The sequence below is a fragment of the Panthera onca genome, chromosome E3, assembly GCF_046562875.1.
Source record: "Panthera onca isolate mPanOnc1 chromosome E3, mPanOnc1 haplotype 2, whole genome shotgun sequence".
NCBI classification, from domain to species: Eukaryota; Metazoa; Chordata; class Mammalia; order Carnivora; family Felidae; genus Panthera; species Panthera onca.
Window position 1 is genome coordinate 11,126,840 of NC_138354.1, and position 22,119 is coordinate 11,148,958.

General features: G+C 56.8%; 1 protein-coding gene and 1 long non-coding RNA gene across 2 annotated transcripts in view; both read right to left on the bottom strand.

Annotated features, from left to right (window-relative positions):
- The window catches only part of CASTOR2 (cytosolic arginine sensor for mTORC1 subunit 2), a 57,591-nt gene that overhangs the window by 17,793 nt on the left and 17,679 nt on the right, over positions 1-22,119 (bottom strand). Inside the window, exon 2 of the mRNA XM_060649168.3 lies at positions 4,863-4,933. Within this exon, the coding sequence (XP_060505151.1) occupies positions 4,863-4,933 (71 nt within the window). The remainder of the gene's footprint in view (positions 1-4,862; positions 4,934-22,119) is intronic.
- On the bottom strand, positions 5,280-9,912 carry LOC144614747 (uncharacterized). Its single transcript, XR_013552820.2, has 3 exons — positions 9,472-9,912; positions 6,646-6,787; positions 5,280-6,517 (listed from the first exon to the last, which is right to left on the bottom strand). It is a non-coding gene; the product is annotated as an uncharacterized LOC144614747 (long non-coding RNA).

The window sequence follows — 22,119 nt, forward strand, 5'->3', positions numbered from 1 at the left end:
ACGCCAGTGAACAGTCACCAAGGCTCCCTGGCTGATGCTAACAGAGGCCACGGGAGGCCTTTGGGGGGCAAGCAGTGTTTGCACAGCTGGCACAGCCACGTGTCCCACGGAGGTGGCCACAGACCAAACTCCCTTTCTGAAGAGAAGCCTCCCAGAGCTTGGGCAAGAAGGTGGAACCGTGTGGCTCCTTCCGCCCCTCCCCTCCCCCAGATCCTGCCTCTAAGAGCCTTCCCCCACTGCCTGCCACCCCACCCCCTTCTCAGCAGCTGCTCCTGACCTCGGTTGTTGGAACCCCCATACCACTTTGTCAGAGTACTTTCCTTCATTCTGCCCGGACCGTCGCAAAGGCATTTCCTGCTTCAAATCCGCACCCCATCCATCACGCACAGTGATGTTTCCTCACTTGTAAAACGGGTCTTTGCTCTTAACCACTGGAACGAGCCCATGAGGTGAGGCGTCTCCACTGAGCTCCTAACAGGAAGGCTGTGCAGGTGAACAGGAGTCTGGCTTTGTGTATCCCCCCCCCCCCACCCTCACCCCAGAGGTCTAGAACATGAGTGCAGGAGACAGCACACTTCATTAGAGGCACACGATGTTTCTAGATTTTTCTTGGGCAATAATGGATGACCAAGAAGCCTGGTTTGCTGGCCAGGAATTGCAGCCTGGAACCAAGACCCCCTACCTGGAAGTCACAGAGTTAAGGGTGGCCAGAGGCTGGGCCCCTCCTCCCAGCCCCTGCTGGGTGAATAATTCAAACCTGTCCCAGGTCCCACCTTCCCCTGACTTGAAGACTGAGCAGATGAGCCCTTTGCTATTGTTACTTCTCTGCCACTGGAAAAGGTTTGGGGGAGAAGCCAGGCGATTGTTACTGGCTCCGGGGAACCTCAGGGCTTCAGGGTGGTGGGTGATCCCCTCCCTGGGCCAGTTAGGGTCTCAAGACCTCAATTTGGACAGCGCCTGCTTCTACACTTCCCAGGGAGGCCCCCACCTCACACTCCCCTCCCGTACACTCACCCAGCTGCCTCTACCTGAATCCAGCCTCAGTGATGACTCTCTTGCAGCTCAACAATCTTCAGTGGCTCCCTACTGTCTGCGGAATAAGGTGCAAATTTACCTTGCTCACCTCTGTTTTAGAACTGGACCTGGTCTCTGCTTCTTCTCCTGTACTTACTCATAGACGCCTACCGGACATGCTCTCTCCCTCCTCAGCCCATCAAGGGCAGCAAAAAATTGCCTCCTCCGGGAAGCCTTCCCTGACTACACGAGCTCCCCCAAAGTCTCCTCTTCGGAGCCCCCCCCCCCCCCCCCCCAAGAAAGGGACATCCTGAAGAAGACTCACTACTTCTTCCAGACCCAAAACGTGAGGCTCTGTGCCGGTCGGCAGTGGAGCTCAGGAAAGTCCCAGGTAAATTCTGATCTGGAATCTTTCTCAATTCCTGCTCTGTCCTCACTGTGCCAGCCTCCCCACTCGGTTCTCTGCGGGCAAGCCCTTCAAGTTCAGGCAACACCCTTCACGGGCTCCCCCTTGCCTCTGTCTCTCCTGGTCTCACTCGTCCCGCTTCCTTCCCCTGTTCATGTGCCCAGTGACCTCAGTTCCCTGAGAGTGCCAAGCAACCCTCCACTCTGGAAGTGTCCCCAACCCCAACCGCATAGGTTCCACTGGGTAGCTCTTTACTCATTTCCTTGGGTCTGCCTCAGGCCCTGCCTCCTCAAGGAAGTCCTCTTGGACTGCACTTCTGCCCGCTAAGCTGGGCGCCACTCTCCACTGACGCTGTCATTCTGGTTCCTGTGTTTCTGTCCTCCCGAGACCTGAGGGGCAAAGGCTGGATTCCTGCGCTTCTGACCTCCCCTGCCCAGGGCCTGGCCGTTGGAGGCATCCAGAGAGGACACCAACGGTGAGATCTTGGGCAGGTTACACACATTTCTGTGTTTCACTTTCCTCATCTATAAAACGAAGGTAAGAAAAGTCTTTCCCGGGGCGCCTGGGTGGCTCAGTCGGTTTAGCATCCGACTCCTGACTTCAGCTTAGGTCATGATCTCGCAGTTTGTGGGTTCGAGCCCCGCATCAAGCTTTGCGCTGACAGAGCTTGGGATGTTCTCTCTCTCCCTCTCTCTGCCCCTCCCCTGCTCTCTCTTTCTCTCTCTCAAAATAAATAAACTTGAGAAATTTTTTTAAAATGCTATATCCCGTTCCAAGCCTCGCGTGAAAAAAAAAAAAAAAAAAAAAAAAAAGAGTCCTTCCCAGGGCTTATTAGGCACAACGTCAACAGATAGCAGCCCCAGCGGGGCAGTGAAATAAGGCAGTATATGTTGATTCAGGGAGCGCATGTATCCGCTCTCGGCTTATCTTGCTTCCTATTTCGAGGGCCCCTCCCAGGGGGTCTCCTGCACAGCAGGGTATGTTCTGCGACATGCCGTTACGGCACCCACACCCTCCCTGCACGGCACCGACCACGAGAACGGTGTCATTAGCTGGCAGGCCCTGAGGCTCATGGGGTCAGAGGTGGTGTTTCCCACCCCCGGCTACCCCTCCAGGGCCCAGCGAGATGCGGCACACAGCAGGTGCTCAGTAAATGCTGCCTCCTGCAATCCAGAGGAGGGGGCCGGGGGGGCTCCGAGCAGGCGGCCCTTTAGCTGCGGGACACCTCCCGCCCCGGTTACTGACAATTCCTGCACACGTGGGCTCCCAGGGCCTGCAAAGCCCGGCTCCCCGGCTCCCCGCTCCCCGCGATGCCTCCTTTGCTGCCTCACGATGGAGAGAGTCAGTCTCGTCCGGGGAGATGGACCAGACAGGGCATCTGATCCTAGAGAAGAGATACTCCGGGGCGCTCCTCAGTGCTCCCGCACAAGGGCACGCGTCCCCACGCAGAAATGCAGATGGCTTCGGGTTGCCCAGGCAGGCACTCTTCACGGGACCGCGCTTTGTGGTCAAGGCAAAAGTTCTGGTTCGCGGCCCGCAGGCTCAGAAACTATCTGCTGAGTGAATGAGTGAGTCAACGGATGAATGAATGAATGACTAGCTAGATAACTTTGATGATGGGGCAGGGCCTCCCGTAGGGCCTGTCCTGTCCCTGCTGTGGCCGGGCAGCTGTCCCCTCGGAGGGAGGGAAACCGTGCGCCTTTAGATATGGGGGGGCTGGGTGCAGCCCCCCAACCTTGGCTAGGTGCCCCGGGCAGGGGCGTGTAACGATGACAGAGCGGGTGGCGGCCGTATCCGCTCCCCCAGGGTTTCGCGTGCTCACCAGTGAGGACGGTCTCGTTCGGCCGCCCTTCAGCTTGCATCGAGAACGACACAGATGGTTGACTTGTGACCCCACAAACACCACGTCTCAGACCCCATTTAAGGAGCCAGCCCGGATAAGAATGTATGTTACACATTTCAGGAGTTCACAAATTTATCACTAGAGAACAAGGAAACAACTTGGATGCTAACCGCTGGGGACCCGGTGAGGAGGCAGGCCCCGTCCACCACGACGTGCACGGTGAGAGGCTGGGCTATCACAGGAAATGTTACCTTACTTCGGCTCAGGTCATGATCTTGCGGTTCATGGGTTCGAGCCCCACGTGGGGCTCTGTGCTGACAGCTCAGAGCCTAGAGCCTGTTTCGGATTCTCTGTCTCCCTCTCTCTCTGCCCCTCCCCTGCTTACACTCTGTCTCTGCCTCTCAAAAATAAATAAACGTTAAAAAAAAAAAAAAAAAAAAAAGTGACCAGGAGTTGTCTTTGGGGCGGAATAGGGGTTTTATAAAAATTCTGAATTTGCTGCGTTCTCTGCATGCTTTGAGGAACGGAACTGAGGGGCTTGGAAGGAACGTCTGCTCTGGGGGAGCCCAGCTGGTGGCTGGTGAGCCTGGGCCCGTGACGTCCCCTCTGCTCCAGGAGCTTCGAGCTTAAGAGCAGGACAAACATAGTAAAAACCTTACTGATGAAACCAAAAGGACACGGGGGAAGGGGAGAAGGGGGAGTGATACTAACAGGTACGAGGTTTCTTTTTGGGGTGATGAAAATGTTCTGGAATGTTCTGCACAACCCCGTGCATTTCAAAAACCACAGAACTGGACACTTTCAAATGGTGGACTTTATGGGGAGCGTGGGTGGCTCAGTCGGTTAAGTGACCGACTTCGGCTCAGGTCATGATCTCACAGTTTGTGAGTTCAAGCCCCACATCAGGCTCCGTGCTGACAGCTCAGAGCCTGAAGCCTGCTTCGGATTCTGTGTCTCCCTCTCTGCCCATCCGTGTGCACTCTGTCTGTCTCTCAAAAATAAATAAACATTATGAGCACTGGGTGTTGTATGGAAACCAATTCGACAATAAATTTCATGAAAAAAATAAATAAACATTAAAAAAATTCAAAACTAAAATAAAATGGTGGACTTTGTGATACATGAATGATATCTCAACCTGAAAAACGGAACAACGGAAAGGAAAATCACAAAAGGAAGATAATCAGGGCTTCCTCCAAAGGGAACAAGGACTGAGGACATTTTAAAGCCCCTCGCCCAACAGCAGGTGCTCAAGAAAACAAGCCCCGGGTGCCTTCTTGGTAGCTTCAGTTCCCAGCTGGGTAAGCAGTGTCTTTATTGACCCTTTTAGCTCTGCCGTCGCCTTTCCCGGGGGAGTCTCACAAGCGGAAATGGAGGGGATCAGCCAGGGCACAGGGAGAGAAGAAAACAGACCCCCTGCTGACTCTCTAACCCACCGCTAGGAAGGCGGAGGGGAGGCAGAAATAAGGCGGCGGGTGCGGGCAGAAATAAGGCGGCGGGCAAAAAGTAAGGAGGTGGAGGGGCAGAAATAAGGCGGCGGGCAGCCAGCACGGAGTGCAGGCCACTGTCCGGCCGAGCGCCAGTGGTGGAAGCACTCACCTAAGAAGCCCTCCTCGTCAACAATGATGGTGTAATCCTCGGGCGTCTCGGTCAGACTGAAGAACTTGCACCTGGATGGCGGACGGACAGACAGACAGAGGACACGGTGTTAGTCCCCCCTGCCAAGGCCCTCCATTTCCGACTCACGAGGCCTCAGGGGGGCCTGGAGAGGCTGGTGGTCCCCTCTCACCCCCCAATCTTTGGGGACCCCTGAGCCAGCCTCTAGGTTGCCCTACTACAGCTGAAGGGGCTTAGATCCCACTCTTTCCCAGGGGAAGAAGCCGAAGGGGGGGCTCTGGCAGGGAGCAGGTGGGTGAAGTGCCTTCTGTAGGCCCCCCCACGTTCTGACATCTAAGCCTCCACCGCTGTCCCCCCCAACCCCCACCCCCAATCCCCCACCAACTCGGGAGTTCCCACGGTCATCCCACACCCAAGTCACGTCACCCAACCGACAGCCCAGCCTTTACGGTACTTTTCTTCCTCGCATGAGAAAGAGGTGCGGCCGTCTGTGCCCTGTGGGGGACCCGGATTCCCCAACTGTCACCCGTCACTTCGGTAATACGGATCAGCCTCGGGTGTGCACTGCTCATTTCTGTCCCCAGACGAGACCCTCGATTCCTCCAGGCCAGGGTGTGGCACTCACTGCCCCTTGGTGCCTGCCTCCCTGTCCCTCATCCAGCTGCAAGGGCCCCCAGAGCGACACCGGCAGCAGCAGCCGGAAACGGCCTGTGGTTATTTGGCGTCGCTGTGGCTCTCAAGTGCGAGGAGGCCCGGCCCGGGCTCGGTGCCCGGCGTGCGAAACCCATCCATCGCGGGGAGCCCCGGCAGCGAGAGGCCTGACGAGTAACCCCAGCGAGGGCCCAACTATCCCTCCCACAGGGGTTAAAACGGGAAAGAGGGGCGCCTGGGTGGCTCAGCCGGTTGGGCGTCCGACTTTGGCTCGGGTCACGAACTCGAGATTTGTGAGTTCGAGCCCCGCCTCGGGCTCACTGCTGTCGGCGAGGCGCCTGCTTTGGATCCTCTCTCTCCCTCTCTCCCTGCCCCTCCCCGGCTTGTGCTCTCCCTCTCCCTGTCAAAACTAAATACACGTTAAAAACAAACTAAAGACAGAAGTAGAAAAGCATCAAGGAAATTTTTGGTTGACAGGAGTGCTTGGTATCTTGACTGAGGCGGTGGTTACAAGACCACACGCATTTGTCAAAACGCAAAGGATTATACCCTAATAGGGGTGGGTTCTACCGTATGCAAATGCGGCATACCTCAACGAATCGGACTTTATTTTTTTTATTATTATTATTTTTTTAACATTTATTTATTTTTTTTGAGACAGAGCATGAACAGGGGAGGGGCAGAGAGAGAGGGAGACACAGACTCTGAAACAGGCTCCAGGCTCTGAGCCATCAGCCCGACGCGGGGCTCGAACTCACGGACCGCGAGATCGTGACCCGAGCCGAAGTCGGAAGCTTAACCGACGGAGCCACCCAGGCGCCCCAGACGCATCTGACTTTAAAGAAATCTCTTGTGCCAGAGTCGTGAGCAAGGTGTCACTCTCCTCCCCGCTGACGCTCTGCTCAACCGGCCGCACACACTCCTCAAGCTCCATCCGGCTCTTTGGTTTCCACGTCACATCTCTGTCCCCCATCCAACTGGCAATGCTGGGGGGACAAAGAAAATCTGCAATTGCTCGGGGACCACCTCCGTAAGTGGCAACCCCGGCCCGGCCTGGCTCCTTCCTGGGGACCCCCGGCAGCACCCCCCCCCCAGTCACCAGACCGCCACGCACAGCGGCCGCCCAGCTGTCTGCGAAGGCAAGGAGATACGGCACTCGCTCCCTGTGCCCTCTTGGCCGTGAGGGATGCTCCAGAAATAGACCATGGAAGCCGTCCCGGAAAGGCATAAACACCAGCAGACGGTCGCTCCAGCCTCTGTGTAAACGGGGTATAAATGTGTTGTTGATGTGACCCGTCTCCCGGGGTCGAGGGCCTCTGAGGTCCAGCTACCGGACGCCCATCTCGAAATGCGCTCCTTGGTGTGGGCGGGCCTCCGGGAGCGCGGATCAGCCGGAGGGACCGACGGGCCCCTGCTTCCTCCTGCTCCCCGTTCCCCTGCTCCGTGGCGCTCAGCCCCACCTGTCTTGCCTCTCAAGCTCCTCTGTCTACCACTCCCCTCCACGTGACCTCCCCCCTCATCCCGCTCCCTCGCTCTCGGCCTCCCTCCCCAGCCTCCAAAGGTTGACAAATGTTCTTTCTACTGCCCGGCACAGCCTTCCCTCTTCTTTGGCTGGAGCCTTGCTGCTTACCCTCCACGACCCGGTGTCAGCATCTTCTTTGGGGGAGAGCCTTTCCACATTGGCACCGATCCCCCTCCCTCGCCTGCCACCAGTCTAGAGCCCGTCCTCCCTTGACAACCTGAAGCCTGACACTGTGTCCACGAGAGGACACGACAGCCACTGTAGACGGTTGCGCGTCACAACTCGTTCATCTCAGTTTATGTGAAGTATGCCCTGAGAGTTGAGCAGTGCACAATCTGTGCAACTGTGCATGATGGTCGTGGGTGCTTTCCACAACCTATCATAAATAATGCTCGTTTCCCCCAGAAGACCGTGAGCTCTCACTGGCAAGGACTCTGGATTCTCTGTGCACACACCTGACACAGGCTAGGAATAGAATCAACACTCATTGTTCACAAGAAGTGAACTATGGCCACCGACCCACCCCCAAGCCACAGAAGCCCTGATCAGACAAACTGCCTGTATTTTGTGGGGTGCTGCCTTGACTTACCCTTCCTTTGGGAGACACTAAAGTCTCCAGTCCCAGCCTTCTAATGAGTCATGGCTAAGCATCCTCCAGATGCTTGAGCCCCCGGCGTTTGTGGCCTCTCTGTACTTTGTCTCTGAAGGTCTGCAGAGAGGACCCAAACCCAGCAATTACCCAGCCTGTGCTAACTGCTGTTGGGAAACCCGAGGAGGAAGAGAGCGGGGTGCCCTCTACGTGCCCTCAAAGTACTCAGGAACGGGATGAAACAACACGGGAAAACAAAGCAGCCCGGGGAGACAGTGAAGACCGTGGTCTTGGAGATGAGACCTGGGTTCTGGTCCCACCTTGGCACCCGGGGCTGCTGAGCCCTGGTCTGCTTCCTTCCTCTGTACAGTGAGGGGCAGGCTCAAGGTGGCCTGGCTCCCATCCGGCTCCACCTTGGGCCACGTGGAACCCCGCCAGCTCCACAGCAGGGTGACCCCAAGGGGCCTGGCCAAGAAGGCACAGAAAGATGATTCTAGAACCATGGAGTGCGTCTGGAGAACACCTTTTAAGGGCGGGCAAAATCCCATCCAGCTGTGGGAAGAACCCAGGACCGATCTGCTGCCCAGACAGCTGGGCAGGTGGTGTATCACAGCTCTGGGGGTGGGGCTCGTTCACCTCATAGTCTCTGTGAAAGAGCGCTCTCGGAGTTGAGCAGTGCACAACACTTGCAACTGTGTATGACTGTCACCGGGCAGGTTCTGCCGGAGCCGTCAGGTAGACAGGACGCAAAATTCTACAGCCCCAAGCAACGAAGGAGAGAGACGGGGGGACAGCAGCTTGTGGTTCGGGACATACCCCAAGAATTGTGCAAGTCCCCCATCTCGGGGGAGCCCGTGCATCGCTGGGCTCTGTTGAACAGAACAGGGGTTCTAGGGCCCAGACCATGCCTTTTGGCCTGGAGGAAGATTCCAGCCACCACCTGGCTGTCGCGCACCATGGGTTGAAGGCAATGCTGCTGCTTATGGCTGTGTGACCTTAAGTTTAACCTCTCTGTGCCTCAGTCTCCTCGTGCGTATAACGGGGATAATAACAGCATCTACTTCACAGGGTTGTTGTCAAGGGAGCACCAGTGAGTGAAGACCCGTTGTAACTATACTTAGCAGTTAACTCGTTGGCTATTTATTCTTCTTGGAAGGCAGAGGTAGCTGGCAGGGAGGCCACACGGAGGCCAGCTGGTGTTCCAAGTAAAGAGAAGCTCTGAAGCCAGTTAGGCGGGGTGCCCGGGGGGTGCAGTCCGTCAAGCGTCTGACTCTTGATCTCGGCGCAGGTCGTGGCCTCACAGTCGGTGAGTTCAAGCCCCGCACGGGGCTCTGCGCTGCTTGGGACTCTCTCTCTCCCTCTCCAGCTTGTGCTCTCCGCCCCCACCTCCCTCTCTCAAAATAAAGAAACATGGGGACAAAAAAAAAAAAACAAAAACAAGCCAGCGAGGCTACAGAGACCAGCGGGCTGCAGGGGGCATGAGGTCTCCAAGGGGAGGATGAATTCGGCCACCTCCAGGGTCCCATGCAGTCCTAGCTCTTGCACACCTGACCCTCCAAAGCAACAAGCTTTGGCTGAAAAGTCTCCGTCCGCCTCACCGGCATCCCGGCCCCCGGCAGACAGCCAGGATGATGGTTTCCGAGGGAAGAGGCCGGGCCTGACGTCACCCCAGCATCCCGCCAGGCCACGCAGAGGCCTGGGTATCTTCACGGACGTCCGCCGTGGCTGAGCACATGGGCCGTCCGCGTGGGGGGAGCCGGGGAGGTGGCCTGCCTCATCGCCATCAGGCCGGGGCCCCTAGGGGCCTCTCTGTCACCTTCTCCACTCACCTGCTGGCTGACTGATGGCCCTGCCAGGCTGTCGCACTCCCCTGCCCTCCCTTCCCAGACACCACGACGACCCCTCCACGCAGTCAGGGATCAGCAAGCGTTCCCGGTGTGCGGAATCCTGAGCCGAAGACCTGAATCTAGGGGGAGGCCTGAGCTGGCTTCGGGAGCCAGACCCCGTCTGGGACCGGAGCCTGCTTCCTGTAGGGTCATGATGCCCTGTGTCGGCCAGACCCCGCTGAGGTCACCTGCCGGCTCATCACAGAGTAAGTGCAAGCCTTTGTGACGACAGCCTGGCCGGCCGAGCTTTAACATGAGCCCACGTTCTTCATGCCCACGGGATGGGCCGTGCAAACAGGGCCCAGAACAGGCATCTAGCATGTTCCAGGGACCTGCTTCCACACGTTCTTGTTCCTTCGTTCCGCTGGGGTCTCTGAATGCCCACCAGCCCATTCTGAAATTCCGTCTGGGAAGCCGGGAGCGTTTCCCGCAAAGGGCGGCCGGTTCGGTCCGGAGCAAGGGAAGTTCAGCCACATCTCTCTCTCTGCAGCATGTCCAGTGAGGAGGCGGAGGGGCTGGGGTCCGACCTGCTCCCGAGACCCCGCTGGCCCCAGCTGATGCTTTTCTGCAACCGCACACCGTGAGCGACAGAAGCGCTCCGGGGTCTGTCCAGCGCGGTCCTTCCCAAAGGAAAGCCAGGCGGATGGCGTGGGTCCGGCTTTGTTCTCTCAACCAGCCTTTTTTATGTTTTTCCTGGGTCTTCGATAGGTCTCTTGGGTTGCTTTCGTTTCATTTCTGCTGTCTTTGGCAACTGGAGGCTGCTGTTTCAAGCTTTAGTTCTGGACTTGAAGCACGATCTTGAAAAGGGGCTTCTTCTTCTGTCAACACGGGCAAAACCCGCTGTGCTTGTGTCACGGGCGGCCAGGACAATCACAGTGTGGGGGACGGCGCTGGCAGCTTCCAGGGTGACATACACGGGCAGGATTGCAAAAGGGGGGGGCGGGGAGAGCACAAGGAATCACTGGGGTCTGGAGAAAGCTCCCGGACCCAGGCAGCAGCCTAACCCCGGCGGCTAGATCATTCAGTCATTCGACAAACGAATCACTAAGCATCTTTATGTGTCAAGCACTGTTTCGGGTGCTGGGGCCCCACCTTAAATAACTGGACAATTAGGATTTACTGTGGAGGGGTGGGACACATGACATAGTGCATGAGATGCTTGTGCCACAGAGCCAATCAAAAACGTGGAGAAGGGGCAGAGGGCTGGCGGAACAGGGGTTTGCAATCTAAAACCGAGCAGGGGGCGGTTGCCAGGGGCTGTGGGGTGGGGGATCCGGGGAGCAGTCATTCAATGGAAACAGAGTTTCAGTTTGAGCGGATAGAAAAGTTCTGGAGATCGATGGGGGTGACGGTTGCACAGCAGGGTGAATATACCTAACGCCACTGACTCACTCGTGCACCTAAGAACGGTTAAGGGCGCCTGGGGGGCTCAGTCGGGTGAGCATCAGACTTCTGCTCAGCTCATGATCTTCCACGGTCCACGAGTTCGAGCCCCGCATCGGGCTCTCTGCTGTCAGCACAGAGCCTGCTTCAGATCCTCTGTCCCCACCCCATCCCCCTCTCTGCCCCTCTCCTGCTCATATGTGTTCGCTTTCTCAAAAATAAATAAACATAAAAAAAAAAAGGTTAAAATGGTACATTTTGTTATGTATATTTGACCACAATAAAAAAGAAAATTGAGCAGGTACAGGGAAGGTCCCCATAAGACCCATAGAAGGGTCCTAGGGGAGGGGAGTACCTTGTGGCCAAGGGTAAGGGGTAGGTGGGGGCCCTAAGACCAGCTAGGAGGCTACTCTCTTCAAGGAGGCTGACAGGAGCTGGGGGGGGGCGGGGTAGGGGGGGCTGGACCAGGCTGGCGGCGGTGGGTGTGGGTCCCTATGCGGCCAGGAAACAAGATTCCACAAGCTGAGGAGATAAGGTCGGTGAAAAACACAAGGCCATGGCAGGGAACGGTGGTCTTCCACAGCCAGCGCTCTGGCCAGAGGCACCAGGAGGGAGGTCAGCAGACTGCCCTCACCTCTGACTCCGGCCTCCACTGACCCCTCACTTCTTTCCTCCAGGGACACCAGGGGAAGGTGAGAAACCTGGGGCAAAGGGCTGGCCAAGCCCCGCCCTGAGGGCCAAGGCCACAAGCTTCCAAGAGTGGCTTCCTTAGTGTTTCCTTACGCATGTCCCAATGGCCTGGGGCAGCCCGGCAGGATGGAACAGGTTGTGCCAGGGTGGAAACACAGTCTGGGTGAAGTCCAGCCTCTTGCTTCATGAACACATACCCAAGCGCGGAGCACATCTGAGCTGACTGGTGGTTCTCTTTCTTCCTTGGGGGATCTGAGATGGAAAAGGCCTAAGTGTGGACCTTGGCTTGACACCCACCCACCCAAGACAAGGTTGGAGCGGCTTTCTTATCTCTGAAAGAGGTTTAGAAATAACTCCCTTGCAGAGTAGGGTAGGATTTAAGGAGCCCCTAAGCACACAAAGCAGTGCTCGAGATCCTGCATGGGGCGCCCTGGTGGCTCAGTTAAGTGCTGACTCTTGATTTCAACTCAGGTCATGATCTCACGGTTCGTGAGTGTGAGTTCAAGCCCCGTGCTGTGCTAACAGCGTGGAGTCTGCTTGGGATTCTCTTTCTCTCTCTCTCTCAAAATACACAAATAAATAAACATTAAAAAAAAAAAAAAAGGTCCTGCTTCAGCACGTGTGGTCACGCGATGCCCTGAGTCAAGGAGATGGCCCGGGGACCCCGGGCAGAACTGGACCCCCCCCCCCCGCCCCCCCAGCAGCATTCTCGGGGAGCGCGCAGGCCTCGCGGATCAGACAACGCCTTCTGCGTACAGGCTCGTGGCTTCTCTGGTGTTAAATGATCTCTGCCGGATTCCAGATCTCCCCCTTCCTTGTGGCCCCCACCGCGACCCTCGCCGAGAAGGGTCAGTCGCACAAAGGGGCCCCAGCCGAAAAGCCCAGCCCAACACCCCTTGGCAGGTCAGAGCCCCGGTCCACCACCTCCCCCGTGATGACAATGTCAGAGATCGTTCACTTCCAGATCTGACTTTGCTCAGCCATCCATCTGTTCCCTGTCCCCCCATCAGGGCGGTGGGCCGAGCCTTTCTTACCCAGGTCCCCCCGCGCCTGCCACAGGATGTGCCACGGTCTGGGCATCATCGGCGCCAACTGAATGCACGTGTGGCATAACTACTTGTTCCCACTTCTCCGGCAGGAAAACTGACGCTCAGTTAGGTTAAGGCTGTTACTGCCTCGGGTCCACTATGCCGTGCGGTCTCTAAGGCGGGACAGCTGGGAGGCAGGTGTGGCCCCGCAGCAGCATCTCTGTGACGCAGCTCTTCCCCTCGGAGGTGCCCACCCTCTGAAACACACACGTCACGGGAGGCACCGGCCAGAAAATTCCTAACGGCCTGTTCTCAGGAACAGAAACCTGGCTACAACCCAGACGCCCATCACTGGGTGAGGAGAAGGACAATGACAGAAGACGATTACCCAGCCATCAAAACGAACGGTACACAGTGACTTGCAAGAATATGAATGCGTCTCAGCCGTACGACGGCAGAAGGAAAAGGAAGCCCCCAAACATGATGCACAGCGTCGTACATTTTGGTGGAATTAGGAGCTATCGTGTGAAAATTAAAAAACAAAACAAAAACAAAACACCTTTAAGACCACGTGTAGTTGCAACCTAACCACATAAAAAAAGAAGCCAGGGGGTGAAGGGTGCGGATTACCTGGGGGTGGAGGGGGCGGGGGGGGGGGGGCCTCTGGTCAAACACAGGTTATTGTCCAGACCTTTCTTTTGCTCTGGCTTTGCACCTGCTAACGCGAGTCAGTCAGGTAAGTGATTAAGGCGGGCTGTGCAAGGACGCACGGAGGGTCACAGGGACACGCTTGGGCCGAGGTCCTCTGGGGCGAACGTGAGGGGCCGCAGGCACGGCCTGAGGGCAGACCGTGTGGGAACGCGGCTCGAGAGCCACCCGGAAGAGGTGGCCGGAGCCGGGTCCAGGCGCCAGAATCCACAAGAGCCCCAGGACGGGATGGACGGGTCTGGCCCCAGGACTACAGCACCCCCCTTCCCCGGTCCAGTTCATCTGCTTCGGCCATGGCTGGCCAGTGATTTGGGGGTTCACCTTGGCTCCACGGAGAGAGCTTCACTCCCCAACTCGGTCCCCACGGTCCAGGCTCTGTGTGACCCTCCGATGGTGCTGTGGGCCACGTGCTCACGCTCGGCAAAGAGCACTGCTTTTGGAGTCAGGGGGCCTGGGTTCGAGTCCCAGTGATGGCGTCGGCACTGTGTCCTTAGGCACTTCCACGGCCCCTGAGCCCGTCTCTCCAGTCATCAGGAGGGGTCCCCCCACCCCGCCCCTGATCGCCGGGGCCAGGGTGAGAGGTCGGCACCCTCACACAGCCGCTGAGGACACACACACACACACAGCCTGCCCACCTGCCCTTCCAAGGACGCAAACGGCTTTGCGCCAGGATGCTGAAAACAAGAACCAAAATACTGGACGCCAAAGCAATCGTAGTCCTGGCCACCCCCCTCCCCAAGTCCCTGACACTGTTAGTTAGAAACAAGAGTCCCTAGATGGCTTGCTATTGCAGGACTTTACAGCCAAGCAGGGGCACTGCCTAGGGTTGCTGTCTTGTTGCCTGGCGACTCCATGAGTGCCCCCGGCTGCTGGGTCACCCCAGTGCTCCTGTGGCCGCTCCGATGCTGTGCCGTGTGCGGCTGGCTCTGGGGCAGGGTGTCCTGGGAGGCCTCCTTAGCTGACCCCATCCTTAGATGACCCCTGTCCAGCACCGTCCTTCTCAGCAATGGCCTCCAGCCGGAAATGCCCCCTCCCCAGGGCCTGGCTCCTACCCATCCCCCCTCTCGGGATCAGCTCGGCCCTCCCTTCCCTTCCGCACCCCAAGCTGTACCCCCAATTTCCTAAGATTCAGGCCAGCTGGGGAGCGCCCCCTCTCAAAGCAGCTCGGTTTTCTCACCCATCTTATCCCTTGTCTCTGGCCAGAGAAAACCAGTCCCAAGGCAACCTTCTCTCCCTTTCTCCCCTCCCACAGGCGCCTCCCTCTCGGGACTCCATCTCATTCTTGGCTTCCTGGTCTTAACGACCAACAGGCTCAAGTTTCCAACATCCTAAAAAAAGCCTCCCTGATCCTCATCTCCTCCTCGGGCCGCCACCTTCTTCCCTCCCCTCCCCTCCCCTCCCCCAGCCGGTCACGCCAACCCTCTGGCTATTGCCACCGGCCTGGACGGTGCTGCTCAGCTCAGCAATGACCTCCCCCAGCCACTCCGCAGCCTCTTCCGTCACGCCCTCCCGTCCTTGCCCTTGATCTGCTGGACCCCACACGGCTGGCCAAGGCCCTCCCCTGGACCCTGGAATCTACCAGCTTCTGACAGTGACACTCCTCTTTGGTTTCCTGTGGTAATTTCTTCTCCCCGATGCAGGTGGACCTTGAGGGGGCCCCCTTGTCACTCCCAGGGTCCCAGCCGCGGTGGTCCCAAGCTTCCAACGTGCACTTTGCCTATGTTACTTTGGACTCACTTCACACACCTGCCCTGGGGGAGAGAGAGTGTTGACCCATTTCACAGATGAGGAAACCGAGGACAGGAACCTGTCAGAGAGCCAAGATGGCCACATGTGTGTGCCCTTCACCCTGACAGGCACCCCAGTCCTCAGCCCTAAAAACCCACGGCCACCCCCTTGGGCTTGGCCCACAGCCAGTCACCAGGGCAGAGCCGAGGCCCGGGGCTGCCCCCACCTGGGGGCCGGGAGGTTGAGTCATCTCAGAGAACATTCTCGTTTTCCACTGCTGTGGCGTCTGTTACGGAAGGCCCAGCTGACACTGGCAACTCGATCTGTTTACTCTTGGATTCCTAGCCCAGCAGAGCGAGGCCCTCACACAGGCCTCCCCTCAGGCATGCGACAAGCCCCGGCCAGTTGGGAGTCCTGTTCGGGCAATGGACCTTCAACAGAGGCAAGGGTGGTGGGGGCGGGGCCGCGGCCGTCAGGAAGGTCCCCTTCCAGATTTCCAGGTAAACTCGTCTAGCAGACCCACCCTGAGAGCTCAGATCTATGAGCCAGACCAGTGAGCAGAGGGAAAGGAGCGGTGAGGGTTTATTTAATTTGCGGAAAGCTTAAAACAGGTTCCCCGTTAAAGAAAAACCACAACGTCAAGCCAGGAAGGCCATGGTGTGCGACCTCTTTCAGCAACGGGATCCTGGATAGAGGGTGACCCAGCTTCTGCTTGCATGCCCCTAGGTTAGGGAAGCTCACTCCTTTTTGAGGCGATTCATTCCATCCTTTTTGAGGGGTGGCTTATTTCTAGAAGGCTCTATCGATGTGGTCTCCAACACAGGGCCCGATGTGGGGCCCAAACCCACAAACAGGGAGATGGTGACCTGAGGCAAAGACAGATGCTTTAACTGACTGAGCCACCCAGGTGACCCAAGAAATGTTTTTAATGAGATCAAAGCTGGGCTTGGATCATAATTTCTCAGATCTTTTTTTTTCTTAACCCCAAACTTACAAAAAAATTTTTTTAAATGTTTACTTTTGAAAGACAGAGAGAGGGGCGCCTGGGTGGCTCAGTCGGTTAAGCGTCCAACTTCGGCTCAGGTCACGATCTCTTTGGGAGTTTGAGCCCCGCATCAGGCTCCGTACTGACAGCTCAGAGCCTAGAGCCTGGAGCCTGCTCTGGATTCTGTGTCTCCCTCTGCCTCTCCCCTGCTCTCACTCTCTCTGTCTCTCTCAAAAATAAATAAAACATTAACAAAAGTGTTTTAGGGGCACCTGGGTGGTTCAGTCGGTTGAGCGTCCGCCTTCGACTCAGGTCATGATCTGGCAGTCTCTGAGTTCGAGCCCCGCATTGGGCTCTGTGTCTCCCTCTCTCTCTGCCCCTCCCCCACTCATGCTCTGTCTCTCTCTGTCAAAAATAAAATAAACATTAAAAAAAATTAAAAAAATGTTTTTAATGTATTTTGAGATCGATCCATTTCTCTGTCGAGTCTATAGTTATTTTTATTGCTAAAAAATATGTTTATATGTATTGATTATATATTTTTATTTACCCCTTTCTCTTGTTGATGACATTTGGTTGTTTCCGGTTTTTGGCTACTATGGATAAAGACACCATGAACCTTCGTATTTAAAAACAATAACAACAAATCTCCTGGCTGGCTTCCTAGGCCCCAAACTCCCATAATTCCACAAAAGCAGCTCAAGGTCTCCCCAAGAACTCTCTCTGCACATTCTGACCACCCCCCCCAACCTGCCTAAGCCCCACCCCCCCATGGGTGGGGTGCCTAGGATGGGCTAGAGGAGGGACACAGAAGCCGAGGCCTGGAGGAAGAGATCTAGGCAGGGGACGCAGCACACAGAGGGATCCTGCATGGAGAGACCCTAACTCAAGGAAGGGAAATTGTCTTACGGTGATGGGGTTGAACTGTCTACACTCATGGAAAGGTGTAACATCTTCTACACTTTGTAATACAACGTTGAGTGGGAACAAAAGCAAGGCCCAGAAGATGACCCACAGCCAGATGGCCTTTTTCAGATACATACATGGGACCAAACTAGAAGTCAAGGGAAAGGTAAGCGTGGGTAGGAGGCAGTTACTGTCAATGCCATGGTGGCAGTGACGGGGTTGCTATTCTTCAAACAATAAACAAACATAAAATAAAAGTGGGATCAATATGTATCACAGACCAGGGGCGCCTGGGTGGCTCAGTCAGGTTGAGCATCCGACTTCAGATCAGGTCATGATCTCACTGCTCATGAGTTCGAGCCCCGCGTCGTCGGGCTCTGTGCTGACAGCTCGGAGCCTGGAGCCTGCTTTGGATTCTGTGTCTCCTGCTCTCTCTGCCCCTCCCCTGCTCATGCTCTCTGTCTCTCAATAATAAATAAACGTTAAAAAAAAATTTTTTTTAAAAGCTTTGAAACAGAGGAGACAAACCCTAAGAGACTCTTAAATACAGAGAACAAACTGAGGGTTGCTGGTGGGGTGTTTGTTGGGGGTTGGGCTAGATGGGTGATGGGCATTAAGGAGGGCACTTGTGATGAGCACTGAGTGTTGTCTGTAAGTGATGAATCACTGAATTCTATTCCTGAAGTGATTATTACACTATATGGTAACTAACTTGGATTTAAATTAAAGAAAAAAAAGTAAAAAAAAAAACCTTAGCCCAGCACTTGGCACAGACGAGGTGGTAAAGTTTTGACTAAATGAATTAATGAAAACCATTCAGCATGATCAAATTAAAAAAAAAAAAAAAAAAGCTCTGAAACCTCTGAGGCGGGGTTGGGGGGTGGTGACGGCAACAGATTGGGTCTGTTTTAAGCAGCCACTTTGGTGGCATGGAGAGTCATTCCTGCGTGTCCCCCGCAATGTCCCTGTGCGGTTTCTGCTCCTGCTTGGGTCCCGTCTTCCCTCAGGTGGGGGGAACTGGGCTCAGGCTCCATCCGTCGCAGCCCAAAGCGGGGACCCCGGGGGATTCTGGGACGCAGGACCCAGGAAAGGAAGCCCGTGAGTTTGGCCATGTCAGACAGGCACCTAGGCGGACCCCCACCTCCCGTGCCCCTCCAGTCGGGAGCCCCGAGGAGCTGTGCCCAGCCAGCCACCACTGTCTGGACCAAGTCAGCAGTACCTGCCCGAGGGCCCCCCAAGATCAGGAGCTGCACACAGATGCACCTGTAGGGGTCCCAGGGACAGGAAACAAAGCGGGGGTGGGATGGAGAAGGAGGACGGGGGTGGGGGTGGATCTCAGTCAAGGAAGAGCTTGGAAATGTCTAGAACAGAGGTTACACTCAAAGGCCCGCAAGGGGCAGGCGGCTGAGCTCATCGGGTGAAGGGAACCAGGGTTAAGACCTGCTTTGCATGTTAAACACCCAGGAATGCCCACCAATTGCACCAAGAAGCAGGTTTTCCTTCTCAGCCTGTTTCCTTCCTTGCACTTTTGGGAAAGAAGAACAGAGACGTGTTTTTCTGGACCCAAGAAACTGGTCGGTGATAACACGATGACAAACGGGTCCAGCACCTGGTCTGGCCGGGGCGGGGGCGGGGGGCAGGAAGCAGAAAGGATTGAGGCTGCCTTGGGCGGTGGGGAGGCTCCTTCCCTGCTGAAAGGGGAGTCAGCTGCCACTCAGCTCTGATAACCTATTACCCTGTGGGTCCTGGGTCACAAGGTCTTCCAATGTTTCCGGAGAAGACGGAAATGCGGAGTTTTGTGATCTCTCTCCGCGTTTAAATGTTTTGAAAACACACCAGGTGGGCCGAAGAAAACACGTCTGGCTTACAAATACCGCCTTTTCCTTCCCAGACCCCTAAAAGCTCTCGAGGGTCTTGGGTTTGGGGGGGGGAGGGGGGGAGTCAAGTTCCTGGATGGCAAGGGGTGTCCGTGTATATGATCGCTCGTGGGGTCTGCGCCTGGAGCACCGAGGGGGCTCAGAGCTCCCCGGGCGGCCTCTGAGGTTGGGGTCAGGAGCAGGTGGGGCAAAAATGTAAACCAGATCAAAGCAAGCGGCCTGCTCCAATGTGCCAGCTCTGGACACTAAGTGGGAGTCTCGGCAGCCCGCTGCTCTGAGCGGCCTGCCTCCCTCTGCAGTTTGCCAGTGCCCAAGCCCAGAGCCTGGGAAGGCACAGCTCAGGGTCTCCTCGCCTGTCACCCCCCTGCAAGGGTCTTCACTTGGGAGTCAGGAAGGAGCACCAGCTCTGACTCCCGGCCCCGCTCTCAGCAAGCTGGGTGACCCCAGGTATGTCCTGTGCCTCTCTGAGCTTTGGGCTGTACCTTGGCACTCCTCCAGTCAGAACGCGTGGCCTGTCCACCACGGTTCCACGGGCCCAGTGCTGTTTGCTGTGGGTGACGATGTGTTTATATAAGGCGGCGGGGGGGGGGGGGGCAGGATTCAGGGAATAAACAGACAGGTAACAGGTAGACGCTGGGGAGTCGGGAGCTCAGGGAGGGCATCCTGGAGGTGGTGGTGCCCGAGCGGGAAGCAGACGAACCTCAGTCCAAACAGATCTAGAACCACGCTGCCTGGGAGAGCTTCCTGGAGAGCGGAAACGTCCTGCACCCACGCCGTCCAGTTCGATAGCCACTGGCCACATGTGGCCACTGAGCCCTTTGAGATGTGGCTGGTGCGGTTGAGGAAGCCGTGATTTGATTTGATTTGAATTAATTTGCGTTCGCGCAGCCACATGTGGCTAGAGGGTACCAATGTGGATGGTGCAGTTCGGGGACTTTTCGGTCCCCCACTCGCTCGAACGCCAGCAGCCTCCACCCCGGTCCCTGATCTTCCCCTGTGGTTAACCACTCCCCCCCGACGCCCCCACCCCCAGTCAGCACTGGGACCATTCCAGGCTCGGGTTCCATCCTGGCTCCGTGATGTCAGGAACGTCAGCAAGGCCCTCAGGGACACAGGACTCCCTACTGTCCCCAGAAAGTCCTTCTGATGTTTGCTGAGCTCCTGGGAGAAGACGGACATTGACCCTGAGCACTTGAAATGAGCCCAGCTTTTCTTTTTTTATTAAACAATTTTTAAGTTTATTTATTTGTTCTGAGAGAATAAATATTCTGAGAGAGCAGGGGAGGGGCAGAGAGAGAGAGAGAGAGGGAGACAGAGAATCCCAAGCAGGCTCTGCACTGTCAGCACAGAGCCTGACACAGGGCTCGATCTCATGAACCGCGAGATCATGACCTGAGCCGGAATCAAGGGTCGGACGCTTAACCGCCTGAGCCCCCCAGGCGCCCCCAAGGAGCTCAGCCTTGAGCCACGAAGAAAGGGCAGGCAAACTGTTTGCTGTGCCTCTGGGGCCTGACCTCCTGCTTCGCTCTTCCCCCTCCCATTACCAAGGTGGGCACACTGAGGCTCAGGACACAGTCCCGTCAGCGAAGGAAGAGGGTCTGAATAAGCCCAGAGCCTGGGCTCCTTTCACTGGTCCTCACTGCCAGGGCCTGGGAGGGCAGGGGTGGCGTGGGGGACACAGAGGGCACAGAGTTCCCTAACACAGCACCAGCCTCTGGGCGGCTTAAAACACAGGAACTGATCTCACCCAGTTCTGGAGGCTGGAGGCAGACCTCGAACTCCCTGGTGTCACCTCTTATAAGAACACTAATCCTTCTGGGTCAGGGCCCCACCCTTCTGACCTCATTTGACCTTAACTACCTCCTAAAGGCCTGATCTCCAAATACTGTCCCCATTTGGGATTAGGGGGTCAGCACGTGAGTCTTAGGGGACACGGGCATTCGGCCCACAGCCATGAATGGGGGGGAGCCACGTCAAGGGCGAACAAAGCTGGGGGAGCTTCCCAGAGGGGACCCCACCCATGGGGTCTCTATGCTGCACCCTCAAGGACAAGAGGGCAGAAAGGGGGTCCCCGGGAAGGGCCCAGCACAGTGTGTGAAGCTGGAACACGTGATCACACGGAGGGAGGAGGAGCTGAGGCCGTGCCCCGCTCCCTCCTCGCCACCCCCGTGTCTTAGCTGCAACAGCCCTCCTGACATCTCTCAGTAGACACCACCCGCAGGGCCCTGGGGCCGGGGCCTGCTCCATACCCTGGGGGACTGGCGTGACCACCGTGCACCACGGCCAGTCCTTTCTTTTTGGGGTTCAGTTCCAAATCCATGAAATAAAATGGAGCCCGCGATGCGAGGCTTGGTCCTGCCCAGAGCAGCCAACAACTAGGGACTCAACGTGCTATCCTTCTCCCCCAGGAAGACAGCACTTACCCAAATGATGGGGGCAAGGCCTGTGGGTGGGGACAGGAGAGGGGCGGATGTGACACCCTGTCTCCAGCCTCCCTGGCAGTCTGCTCTCCCCAGGTGGGCCCAGCCAGAGCGAGGCTTCGTTTACCACGTGGACTGAGATCACCGGCCCCTGAGCTTTCTAGAATGTTCAGGCACCTGGCCTGGGGGTCAAACTTGAGCTGAAACCCACCTACAAGCCCCCGGCCCCAGCTGCCTCACGGCCCCCTGCACTCTGGCTAACTGCATTATGGCTTCGCGTCAAGACTGGGGCCTAAAACCGACACATGCAACCCCCCCCCCACCCTGCCCCGGAGCCAGGTCCCCCCTTACAGCCTAACCCTCCCCAGCGCTGCCTCCCCAAGGACACCGCATCTGGTTGTGCCCGGTTTACGCCTGTCATCGCCTCTCGGAGCTGCCCTGAGCACTTGGTGACAGTCCAGCGGCCAACCGGCCCTGCCCCCTGGGGAGGAGGTCTAGGCCCTGAGGGCTTTCCACGGGCTTTGGGACAAATTGCTCACTTTTATTAGAATTCTCACTTGGCTATGGCCAACACCCCCGGGGCCACGTTCAATTTGCCGAAGTCACCGAGATAGAGTAAGTGAGGGAGACAGTGGTGATAGAAAAAAGGAGAGAAAGTCTAGAAAGCGGCGTAAAAATGGCCAAGCCTGCCGAGTCGGCATTATCGTCCCATCTTGCAGATGAAGAAACCGAGGCTCGGAGAGGTCAACGCCCTGCCAAAGGCTATGAGCTGGTAAGTGGACAGGATGTGCCACGCGTGACAGGTAAGTGGTCTGTGGGGGCTGTCAGTAGACCCTCTGGGCCCCAGAGGTCAGACCCTCCATGGC